The sequence below is a fragment of the Vanessa cardui genome, chromosome 13 (assembly GCF_905220365.1).
Source record: "Vanessa cardui chromosome 13, ilVanCard2.1, whole genome shotgun sequence".
In the NCBI taxonomy this organism is placed as follows: Eukaryota; Metazoa; Arthropoda; class Insecta; order Lepidoptera; family Nymphalidae; genus Vanessa; species Vanessa cardui.
In genome coordinates, this window is record NC_061135.1 from 12,118,453 (window position 1) to 12,131,877 (window position 13,425).

The 13,425-nt window shown below is 32.3% G+C and overlaps 1 protein-coding gene across 1 annotated transcript; it reads right to left on the bottom strand.

Moving 5' to 3' along the window:
• Positions 1–2,630: 2,630 nt before the first annotated feature.
• On the bottom strand, positions 2,631–11,708 carry LOC124534828. The gene is made up of 5 exons (XM_047110851.1): positions 11,601–11,708; positions 10,756–10,891; positions 7,952–8,172; positions 4,376–4,483; positions 2,631–2,823 (listed from the first exon to the last, which is right to left on the bottom strand). Exons 1-5 carry the CDS (start codon positions 11,612–11,614, stop codon positions 2,646–2,648), a joined length of 657 nt encoding a protein of 218 aa, XP_046966807.1. The 5' UTR covers positions 11,615–11,708; the 3' UTR covers positions 2,631–2,645.
• Positions 11,709–13,425: the final 1,717 nt, after the last annotated feature.

Below are 13,425 nucleotides of genomic sequence, written 5' to 3' on the forward strand. Positions count from 1 at the left end.
TAAAATGATTTGAAATCTGTTTGATTACTTTTTGTGTAATGTATGTAAGCCTATATTGCACCATTTAACGTTACATAAGTAAATATTTTACTGAACGGGTTTCTATTTTACTGAAATTAAAGTCTTTATTCAGGATTAAACTGTTCTATGCTAAGATTAAGCAAAACCTCTTAAATGATTTTTCACACAAACAAACAAAATATATTATCATTTTAATAGTATTAGAGTCATCTCGTCATTTTAATTTTATTTTTTCCTAATTTTATCATAGTTCATTAATTATATGTATATATGCAAGTAACCTTGCACCTAAAGTAGTGTAATTTTCATGAATAAAAACCTTTGTCTTTTAAGTTAATGATTATATAAAAGCTCAGCTTGGACTCTACCACTAAAGTATCTTCTTCATTTAGCTTATATAAAACTGTAGAGGCCAATTTTGGGATTCACCAAGTACGCCTAATTATGATGTCAATATTTTTCCTTGAAGAAAAAAGCATACATGTATTCAATCGAAATAAGTTCCATGTGTCTTACATCCTAATTTGGATATTTCAGTGGAAATCCGAAATATTCTCCTTTAAGACAGTCATTAGTCTAGCAATAATTTATTTACAGGTTTTTAGTTTATGTTCTGCTTAAGGACTGAGAGTCGAGATGGCCCAGTGGTTAGAACGCATGCATCTTGACCGATGATTGCGGGTTCAAACCCAGGCAAGGACCGCTGTTTCATGTGCTTAATGTGTCTTTATAATTCATCTCGTGCTCGGCGGTGAAGGAAAACGTCGTGAGGAAACCTGCATATGACAAATTTCATAGAAATTCTGCCACATGTGCATTCCACCAACCCGCATTGGAACAGCGTGGTGGAATATGTTCCAAACCTTCTCCTCAAAGGGAGAGGAGGCCTTTAGCCCAGCAGTGGGAATTTACAGGCTGTTGTTGTAAGGACTTCTTTAAAATAATAAGTTGTTTACGTCAATTAACTCATGCAGAAAGAAACGTAAATTGTACAACTGGTTTGATAATAAATTCGTAGAAAATACAACGTTAAAATTTATATAATTCTAAACTTATCGATATTGGATAAATATACTGGTACTATAAAATTTTCTACACTAAGCAATGCACATACGCCACCATAAAACTCTCTATAGCAAGACCTGCAAGCGTCGTGTTCAGTTCAACGCATACATAAGTCAAGATTAAATCTGGAAAATATGTTTTAAAAATTTAACCACTTAATAATTATTAAGTATAAAAATGACACCTTCATCAAAAATTAAATAAATGTAGAAATCACAATTGCATGAAATGACCAGACTTTTAGCAGAATTTCATTGTTGAATTGCTATTCTTACTTTCGGACCGAAAAATTAAACCGTCCCAGTGAAGAAAATAAAGATAGGCCATCAAAATACACAAAATTAAATTACCTAGTAAATTAAAATGTTATAAAACGGTTAAAAAGTTTCCAATGTACGAATATGTATAAATTATATATTTTTAATTGCTAAAAACAAGCAACTAAATAGTACATAACATAACTACCTATTAAATATACTTTTGATGCGCCTGTTATTTAAATGCTACTAATTACTAGTACTACTTATTTCTATTATTATACTTACATTTTTCTAGGTTTCGCGATTATATTCTGTGGTAAGTTTCAATTATTATATGTTCTGAAAGAATATTAACTGTTAAGTATCAATGTTTAACAAACATATTATAGTGTGCATATGAGATGCAAAATAAATTTAAGTAATCATTGTCTCCAATCAAACTTTGTTTATTGGATTTCGAATAAAAACGACCATGCGCCATAATTGTAGTTTATACAAATATAATTTATATTGTGAATTAATTTTTTGTACATTTTTGTCTCATTGATTAGTCTTTAGACTGCGCAGTTCCGGGGTGTCGGAGCGTGACCAGAGTATGAGACTCGCTTAATTTACTCAAGTGATGTTCTATACAACAAAGTGTTTTACGAGTTTTATCGCGGATACGAGTGATACATACTGAGGGACTGATATCAATTATCAATATGGCATGATATTTTATGATCATTTATGATACGATATTAAAAATTGCTAAAATATATTTTATTTCCAATCAATTGGAAGTATAGAGTACTGTCACGTTCTAATTTGTTATACAATACTTGTTACGATTATTTTATTGGGATCGTTCAAATATATGTACTATTTTTTTGTGCTAGCTCCACTAAGTTAGTGCACTGTCGTCACTACTTGCCACAATCACATCTTACTACTTACCTAATCTTATATCTTCAAAAACAAACAAACAAAACTTTCTTCAAAGATGTTAATCTTTTTTACATATAACTACATATAAATTATAAAAATTGACGAAAAAAATCATGTATCATAATAAGTTTGGTCCAAATATGTATTTCCAAAGCAATAATAGTTTTTTTGATAGTCATTAAACCATTTTTGCATAATTGTTCTAACTATATTTACAAACGTTAACAGCCTGTAAAGTTCTCTCTCCTTGCCTAAGGTTTACTCTCCCTTTGAGGAGAAACTTTGGAGCATATTCCATCACCTCCAATGCGGGTTATTGAATGTGACGTTTGTTTTGTTAATACAAAATGAAACTCATATTATTTAAAGCATTTATTCGTCTCTAAGAGTTGTGATCAAGTCGAGCACGCCCTGCCCCTGTGGACAGCCGCTGTATATATATCCGCAGTTGAACATCTGCCGCCCTGCGGTCGCCGCATCCTTATACAAGGACATGGCGTCCTCCCAATCCAGGTCTTTGTTCTCGAATGGTGAATGCCCGTAGTCTGGTCTGATGGAAAATTATTTTATGGTGAATAAAAAAATCTTGTATTCTTATCAGGATTAAACTAATTTAGTGTTGTCCAAAATGAATGAATGAGATATTGAAACCATACAAAACCCAACGAAAAAATTATCAACAAATATGTATATAGACAAGTAGAAAAGCTCTTTTGAACATTCAAAATTTTCTATATTTTTTTTATTTATTTAAGTAGTTTGTTTACCGACTTCTAAAAAGAGAAGGGAAGTTCGTCGTACGTTCTAGTTCCTTATGATATGTAACATTGCTATAATTTAATTATATTTGAGAAAGATGATCAATTTAGGCTTCCAGACACGTGTGCTTAATTTGGTAAGTTGTTTGTCTGTATGTTTGTCCACGAATTTCTCAAAAATTTAAAGTCTTATCGAGATTATCATTTTTTATATAAGTTGGGTACACTTTGACTTAGGAAACATTGTAAGTCTTATTCAAAATCGGTGTAGTAGTTTCAAAGATATATTTATTTTTAGTTCAAAAGTTGTTTCTCGTTTTGAAGTCGGTCAATTTGTTATAAATTATTTAACAGCCTTTTTAATCTATCAACATTATAGCATCTACATAATAGCGTAAATGTATTACACGTGTCGTGTAAGTAAGACTTTACATTTGTGTGTGTTAATGCATTTTAGATGTATTTGTTCAGAAAACAAAATTATGTATTACATAAGCAAATATGTAAAACAATGTAACAGCTAAAAGTTATAAAGTTAAAGGATGCAAGTAAATCATACAAGGAGTTTAACCGTTGGTTTTATGTTGCGATGTTTGCATAAATCCATCTTTGAGGCTCCAAAATACGAGCGTTGTTGCTTCTAACGCCTGTATGTTACCACAAAGTAGGAATTTAAAGCGATAAAATATACAAACGTTGGTTCACACGGAAAATTAATCTGGAAACACTCTTATCTTAAAATTCTGAAAACTAAGTACTTAATTCTTTTAGTGTTTGTTATTAAATATGACTACGACTTCGACGTATATTAATTAATTTTCTTATACCTATGTATTTTTGATTAATCATATCATACATAGATACACAGTCATATAATTACATACATATAATTTGATCTATATTTATATTACTATATAAATATAGATACTGTTAAATGACATTTATGATAAAATACTCCTAACGGATATATGTCGAGTTACCAAAAACCCTGTATATATGAACACAAACTCAAACTATTTTATTCAAAGTAGAAGCATTACACTTTTTTATTGATGGTCAAATTAAAAACTACCACCGGTTCGGAAAAAGAAACACCCAGACTTGAGAAGAGCCGGCGAAAGAAATTCAGCGGATCCTTTTTTTCGTCAAAATAATTACATATTGTATACGAATAGAAATAGCAAGGAGGCGATCGTTTAATTCCCATATAATTGTGTATAAGCCTGCAAAATCGCACTTATAAATTATTATTATTGACCGTGTGAAGAGGCGATGCGTTCTAGCTTCTTATGTTTATTATTGCGATGTTATATAAGATATCATGAAATACATTTTGTAACTTACGTTAGGAGAATATGTAAGATCTCGCCAACTAGAGCCTCTTCCTCCACCGGGTATTGAGCGGCTTCGCAGATTGCTCTTAAGATACAATCTTGACCGTCCATTCCTTTCCTGTAAATAATAATTAATTCCATAGCGAGTTATATATATATATTTTTTAAATATGAGACAACATCACATACATTACTCTCATCCCAATGTAAGTAACTGAAGCACTTGTGTTATGGAAATCAGAAGTAACGACGGTACCACAAACACCCAGACCCAAGACAACATAGAAAACTAATGGTAATCTATATCGACTCGGTCGGGAATCGAACCCTGGACCTCAGAGTGGGTACGCCACCCATGAAAACCGGTGTACACACCACTCGACCATGGAGTATCGTCATAATAGATCGCAATCCATGGCAAATGGATTGTGATCCCTTTTTTACTTTAAATACTAGTATTAACTTATGTTTTTACATTTCGGAATATTTCTAAAGAACATTATTTTAATACAAGAAAATATAATACTAGAAAAAGTATGTATTTTCTTTAATTTGAATTCCACGTATGAACTGTCAAGGAACGCATCATGACAACTAAATTTTGTTAGCTATAAAATATCAATAGAGACGAATTCTTAGAAAAGTAAAGAATTTTGTAATTTAATACAAGACACTGTTAATAGTAACATTAAATGTCGTTTTATATGATTTTATTCTTTTTACTAGGATGACACGGTTAATAAAACAAGAATAAAATCTTATATACATATACCGGACCTTAATCATCAGGAATTGATTAAATTTTAATAGCAACATTTCTTTTCAATATATTATTTTCAACACCAAGTTATAGTCGATCATGTTCTCACTAGAATTAACCATCTTCTAAATATGGTTTTCAAGTATTGACAATATTTCGAGTTTTTTTTAGTTTTACTTAAGAATTAAACTTGGTCGTAGGGCTTTGTGCAAGCCCGTCTTGGTAGGTACCACCCACACATCAGTTATTCTACCGCTAAATAACAGTACTCGGTATTGTTGTATTACTACTCACAGGCACAAGGGACATAACATCTTAGTTCCCAAGATTGATGGCACATTGGCGATGTAAGTAATAGTTAATATTTCTCAGTTGTCATGGGTCATGGTGACCACTTACCATCAGGTGACCCTTATGCTCGTCCGCAAACCAAATCCAAAAAAAAAAAACAAAAAAAATTATAATCTACGATACGGCCGAGAACCCGGGACCACGGCGTGGCGTACCCATGAAAACCTGTGACATATCACAAAAACACACCATTCGACCAAGGTGGTCGTCAAATATTGACAATCTTTCGAGTTTTTTCAGTTCTACTTAAAAATTCAAATTCAATTTTCAAATGGATATATCATTACATTTCTTTAATAACCGTATGCGTTTATTCTAAAGAGGGAGAGCGTAATTCAAATATAAACGCACTAATTTCTGAAACTACCATTTATTGAGGAAGGTAGATGCTATATAACTTTAAGCTTCGACTCTAAGGAGCAGAGCAATCACCATAAACGTCAACCAATTCGACAAACTGTTATTTAGTTGATCATATCCCACTTAGTTATATAGGAGAATGTACGCATAATCTCAAATTTTGGGGCTTGTTAAAACTGGGGCCGCACTGAGCCCATATCTGCTAGTAAATGTCCCACATGTGGACAAAATCTTCTTCTCTTGAGGCGTGAAATGTTCTCTACCATATTAATAAACTTATGTCTGATTGCAGTCAATAATGTACTTGTCCATTAATTTTGACGTGTGATGTGAATGACGCTAGAACTCTTTACTCCTTCCACCATTCCACGTTGTCTTGATTCGTGGAGTAACTACCATAATCAATTATAGAAAATCAATATTAAAAAAATTCGGAAAAGTGATGATTTTGGAAAATTAAATGTATGAAATCGGAGAATTTGCTGTCACAATAAAAATATCCAGTGGCCAAAGAGGTAAAAACCCCAAAGGCGAAATTAATAAGATGTTGAGGGAGATTGCAATTGTTTTGGTATATTTATTCGGTATTTTTATGGAAATATTTGCGACCAGAAAGGAGATCAGTAATTTTTAGATATGCTAAGATTGTGTTATTTAATAAATTCTTATTATATATTTTACTATACATATACATGTACCGTCAATTTATAAAACCTTAAATTACAGTTATATTCAATATTGATTTCTCCATGACGCTGAATGTACGTAGTTTCACAGTTTAATTCTCGATTTTCAGCTGAATTCACTCTAAATTCCCAAGGCACAGATTAAAAGGAGCCACTGGTGGAACGAAAGCCTTTATACATTACCTATTGTGATTTATTAGTTCGGCGCCATATATATTATACATGTTGATCGTAACGAGGATTTTGGTCTTGATTTAAATTTCGTGTATTTAGAACACAGGGATGCACTTTGCTTTGTCTATTCCCGGAACATATCCATTTAGGAGGATATAACCCCAGGGATTTTCTGGAGTGATGACGAAATTGCAATAAGTGGCTTGCTCTCAGAAAAGCCTATATACATCAAAGGGTATCAAATTGTAAGCAGTTGTTTGAAAAATTATATTAAAAATCCTTCAACATTTTTTAAATATAGTTCAGATAACTATAATTTTGTCAAAAAATATAAAATATTACTATATTCGTAGACTTCATTTGTTATTATATTCTTTGGCAGGCGGCGCATTGGAGGTATTCGGGAGTCAGCCAATGTTATTAGAGTGGCTACACATAATGTTTTTGGTAGTTTGATATTGGATTAAAGAGTATCGAGCCAGTTTATTTACGGGTACAAGAGCCACGCCACAAATTGCCCGCTGTATTTCTGCGATTTTTTTGAATATTAATTTTCTGTATTTTACGTATTTATAAACAGACATAATAAAATAAATAAACAAATTTTGAGAATATTGAACTAAATGGTAATGACAAAATTAACAATTTTCTAAAATTGCCTTGTAAATAAAAACAAAAACGAAAATGTATGAATAAATAATATTATATAAAACCGTATAAAACAGAAGGAGAAAGATAAAAATAAATGGTAAGGTGGAGGGTTTAATGCGTTTTCCTTACGTGACGACTTCTGCCAGTAAACTCTACTGGGGAGCACGTTAAAGAACTTCGTTTCAAAAATTACACCGCGACATGTCACACTAATGGGTTATGACACTAAGAAATAAAACAACTAACATTACTTCTTTAGGCGCCACAGTGTATGGAATTGTTTCAGTTGTTGGAGTTCTCCCAGTACGAATTTCTACGTCTAAACAACAACAACATCCTGTAAATTTCCCACTGCTGGGTTAGCGGCAGAATACACACGTGGCAGAATTTCTATGAAATTAGACACAAGCAGGTTTCCACATGATGTTTTCCTTCAACGAGCACGCGATGAATTATGAACACAAATTGAGCACATGAATATTCAGTGGTGCTTGCCTAGATTTGAACCCGCAATCATCTGTTAAGATGCACGAGTTCTAACCACTGGGCCATCGGATCTACGTCTGAAGCTGACTAATATTTACGATGACAAATAATGACTTACATTTGCAACAAATTGCTCACTGATTTGTAGAAGACAAGTCGTTCATCGCGTCTCGCTACCAAGTCCGCCTCCCTCTCTTCCCTTGACACATCCTTGATGAAGTAGTATCTTGACAATTCAGTTATATTCGTGAACTGGAGATATTGGTATTGAAAATTTACCGCGAATACCAAACTAATGTGATCTTCGTTTGGCACTGGAGCTGCGAAACCGATCAATAGCTGCAAATTAATTTATATGACATTTTAAATACAACTCTTTGGTATATACATATGTAGCGTACTTAAGATAATGCATACACATTTAAAGATCAAAAATTTTCAAATAATTCTTGGTGGTAGGGCTTTGTGCAAACCCGTCTGGGTAGGTATCACTTACTCATCAGTTATTTTACCGCCAAATAACAGTATTGTTGTGTTCCGGTTTGAAGGGTGAGTCAGCAAGTGTAACTACAGGCACAGGGAAATAACATCTTAGTTCCGAAGGTTGGTGGCACATTAATGATGTAAAGAATAATTAATATTTTTAACAGCATCATTGTCTATGGGCGATGGTGACCACTTACCATCAGGTGGCCCATATGCTCGTCCGCCAACCTATAAAAACAATAAAAAATAAATAAGTACAAACTCTCAATTCAAAGACTGTCAAGGTAAATAAAATATGATTTTATCGAATAAAAAACTAATAACATGATAACAAATGATTATTGTAACAAATAAGTCTCCATTTCTACTCATTATTAAACAGTACACTTATCTCTCGCGTTTACAACATTTTATAATTTTCCAATATTTAAATTTAATTTTAATTATTTGATTTTGAATTCGTTGGAATTTCGGACCGGAAAGAAAGGGAAAGTACCGCTCGGTAATTTTTACCGGTTCTCTTCAGGTTTTAGGTGTTTCTTTGTTTTCTTTTCCAAAGAAACACCAAAAACCTGAGTGGGTTATCTCTTTCTTATTACTATTATTATTGTTTTCCTTTTTCTTATGTTTCATTGTGGACTGGACATTTTATTTTTCTAATGAACTAATAAGTATGTTCGCTTATATATTGATTTAAGAACTTTGACAATTATTTAGTTTACCGCGCAGTTGATATTGTAAAATTTTTTTTAAAGGTTGTAAAAGAGTAACTACTAAGTTTCTTGCCAGTTCTTCTCGGTAGAACATAATTTTCAAACTCGTGGTAGCTTCACTTAATTGTTAAATGACGATTCAAAAGTGTTTGTAAAAGCCCACTTGAATAAAGTTTATTTTGATTTAAATTTTGAATTTTGATTTTAAGGACTGTTAATCAAAATCATTCTGTCAATTTTCGACGCAATAACTAAGTATTGAATGGTGTTCATGCTTGTCAAGTTACTTACAATAAAGGAGATACATATACTATAAAACGGTTCTAAAGTTAATACATCGAATTTGATTAAATAAAAGGGTTTTACAACACATCTGATTAAATTAGATCAACATGGCTTCTTATTTATTTTAAAATTGTATGTAATGCTTAACTAACAAAATAACCGTTGTAAATAACACATACAATAATTTTCATCGCATACAAACCGTGACATACAAACTAACACGTTAATAATTTTAACTAGACAGACTAACAAAAATTATGCGTCGATTTAGTTAAAAAATTAGCTTTCATTATCTATTGTGAATAAGATGAATAAAAACGTGATATCGTCGTCAAAAATGTCGTGAGGAAATTCGTGTAAGTCGGATGTGATATTATCCAGATCTATCCTAATAGCTGACAAGTCAACATCTATAGACTGTTCGCTAAATGATATTATGTTTATTTGAATTGACAGCAATTTATTGCCAGTCACCTTACCTACGCGACCTCTATTGCCAGCTACTGGTACAGCTATACAACACATATGTTACACCCAAATAGCAATATAATTTAGATACAAAGGATTGGACATCTTAGTTCCCAAGATTGTTAGCACTTTGGTGACTTAAGGGACGGGATGGGTTAAGATGAGATTGATCTAATTGGTACAAGACCAATGCATACAGAGACACTATTCTTTTAATTTAATATAAGATTTTCACTTTACGTATAGTACGACACAGCTTAGATGTAACCTCGGCAAACTTAATAAAACCGATAATTTTACAACCAATAGAAATAGCTCCATATAGTGCCATTCGACACTATTCGTCTCTATAGATTCTCACGTCAGTTCAACCTGATAAAGCAAGTGCATGTAAATCGAAGTGTCTAATTGACCGATACATTAGGTCATATGATATTACAAGTTATTAAATTGTGCAAAGATCCATATCCACATAAGAAATAAAATTTGATAATTGGCATAGCGTACTTAATTCGGCCGTGATCGGTTTTACGAATTTTGACGATGCTACATCTAATTTGTGTCGTACTATAACAATGCTAGCAAACATTACATTATGACAATCATTAACGACAAAAAACGTGCCCAAAATTTGAATGTAAAGGATTATGATCTCCATTACAAAAAACGTAAGGTTTATGAAATTTTCCAAGAATACTAGATTTTCTAACTTAGAATGAAATTGGACTTCAAAGAAATTATTGAATATCCAATCATAATTAAAAATACAGGCACGTAAATGACAATTAAGTATGTAACCAACTTCTTGTATTTATTCCCTCGCACTGAAACTAAATCCATCAACCTGCATTGCAACATCGTGGGGGAATCACTTTCAAACCTTTTCTTCAAAGGGAGTGACGAGTCTAGCAGTGGCAAATTTACAGGTTGTACATATTGTTGTGATTGTAGTGAAAATAAATTAACTTACCTTATAAGTTCCTCCATAAGGATATACTAAAGGTAAACTATTAATCTGTCTCTTCTCTCTAACATGTTTCTCGTTGACACTTTCTTCAGATCTTATAAAATTAATTGCCAGAAATAACACGATATGAAAGAGACATCTGAAAAGTAAGTTAAATACTTAAACTTTTTCTTACAATTATAATATATTCTTTGTCTTAGATTCATGACATAATTAATCAAAGACAGGTGTTCCGTGATAAAGGGAAAACATGACGAGAAACCCTACATATATCACGCCCCCGAGGAGCAGCTTAGTGGTTTAAGCTTTAATCTCCCTTATAAGGGCAGAACTTTGTCATTCAAGGATTTTTTAATACGAATTTGTAATCGTAAAAAAACAAGGTGAAGACAGTATAATATTTAAAGATTAGTGGACTAAATCCTCCTTGGCCTATTCCTCTTTAGATGTGATTGTCTAACCGCTGTGGCAGGAAATATATGAGCAAATACAGATGCACTCTTGCTTCTTGTCGTGATCGATCAGATAGTAATCTAATACGACTAGATATAGGCATCAGGCAAAGTACTGCAGAATATATTTTTGATTCGATCGCGAAATAAAGTACACTAAAATATGATTTTCTGGTAAATTACCTAGTAAGCAATCTTAAAAAATCTGGATTTGGTTAGTTTATTTGGCATCTACAACACGAATAGAAAAGACTGCAGGATCTACTGTTTCTGTTGAATCGAGCATTCAGTCCGGTATAAAGAAAAAAGAGCATACAAGAACATACAGGATTTAAATATGGAATCCCATAAAATGAAAATACGACAAGTTAAATAAACAAAAAACAATCACCCTACCTTTGTTTGAACATGTTAATGCTGATAAATAAAAGCAACAGAAACACTGCACGTCACATGTTTCCTCGGGAGCCCTTCACGCGTATAATAGTCAAGCTTAGTGACGAAATTTCGATTCTACAGTAAACGACACTTAAGATTGTAAGGCAACGCTCACACGCGATAGTATTTTTTTATTTACTCATATAGGAAGTGATCACTCAAACCAATTGTCGTTTGCTCGAATTATGGCCCAGTGAACTGGAAACCTTAAATTTTAATCGAAGATCACAATTTTAAATAAGAATTTTATTGTGGATTTATTTTGTGTGCTTAATCCGGGTTGGGTTATGAATTTAGGTAAGTTTAATGAAATATGTAAGTGACTTACAAAATATTCAATTACGAGTATATGAATATACTTGTAGAGGATTTTTACAGTAGAACAAGCTTAATTTTTTCTGCTTAAAAAGAGACCTGAGGTTCTTGTACCAGTTATTTATTAATAATAATTATATTGATTAATTGGTGGTAGGGCTTTGTGCAAGCTCGTCTGGGTAGGTTAAACCTTGTCATCATCTTGTCAATAATATCTTTATTCCCCCAAACAGTAGTATAGTTCCCCAAGTTCGTAATAAAGTGCGTTGTAAAGAATAGTTAATATTTCTTTAATCACCTATGGGCGATGGTGACTTAGTTCTTTTCATTTGCAGTGACGCAATGGAGGTGAGACCAACTCGTATGCCATGAATGCTAATGGTATGAGACTTTCCATCGCGTGCTTCTACGTGAAAATATAAGTGGTGCATATATTATATATTTCGTTATTTTACAGCATTATAAGAAAAAAAATACGTTTTCTACTTATTTCAATCCAAATTTATACATTGGTTTTCCTTCATTATAAATGCATTCAATGTGTCTTGCATCACCATCATCATCCAGTGACGTTAGTATTTTTATTTTATTATGTCTAACAGTCTACCCGTGACCACGAACGCTGTAAAGTGCTCGAAACGTCGGGTTGTCAAAAATAATTAATATACGCGATTCAAATCCGTTTTAACTAGTTTTATTTCAATGTGTAATAATCGCGAAAATTTAAGACAACATTATGAGAAAAAAATAGAACAAAGGTGCATATACTTTATACTTTCTATATTATATTGAAATTAAAAAATAGTAATACTAAATACATCTAAATATTCAAATACAATTCTGTAAAATAATAACAATAATTTAACGTTTCATGATGCCGACTATGGCACCGATCAATTCAAAATTTATACTCAACTAAATCTGCGGTAGCTTTTTGATCATTGAATTTCAAAAGATAATACCACGAACTATTACATTAGACTATGTTATGTTTTCGATAGCGTTTCTTTTACTTGTGATATATAATTATACATGTACACATTCGGATGTGCTCGATCATTTGTATCTTTGAGTGAGCTATTTTCAATCATTATTTGTATAAATTAACGTTCTTTACTAATTGATAAGATTGGTATTTAGCAAGCTCACGTAAAGCAAAAAAAAGTAGGTAAGTCACCATCGCCCACCAATATCGGAACTGTAAAAATGTAATCGCTAAAGGCCTACCTATCTTGGGTATATTATGTCTTGTTTGCCTTCTATGTCGGCAAACTCACTCATTCAACACGATAATATGAGTGGCTAATACATACCCAAAAAGCCTTGCACGAACCCTACTATAAGAAATTTGTAATTTTCGTTAAATGAATAACACAATTTTAATAATAATCAGTAACATTTATTTTTATACACAAAGTAAATGGGACAAAAGGCTTACCTAATGCCTGAAGGCATTCTCTGCCAGCTA

What these genes read in the sequence shown, in the direction of transcription:
- LOC124534828 (XM_047110851.1), bottom strand. An exon ending in CTTATGGAGGAACTTATAAG is followed by an intron (nt 8,173 to 10,755) that starts GTAAGTTAATTT and finishes ATTAATTTGCAG; the next exon opens with CTATTGATCGGTTTCGCAGC. An exon ending in GTGAGCAATTTGTTGCAAAT is followed by an intron (nt 4,484 to 7,951) that starts GTAAGTCATTAT and finishes TATTATTTACAG; the next exon opens with GAAAGGAATGGACGGTCAAG.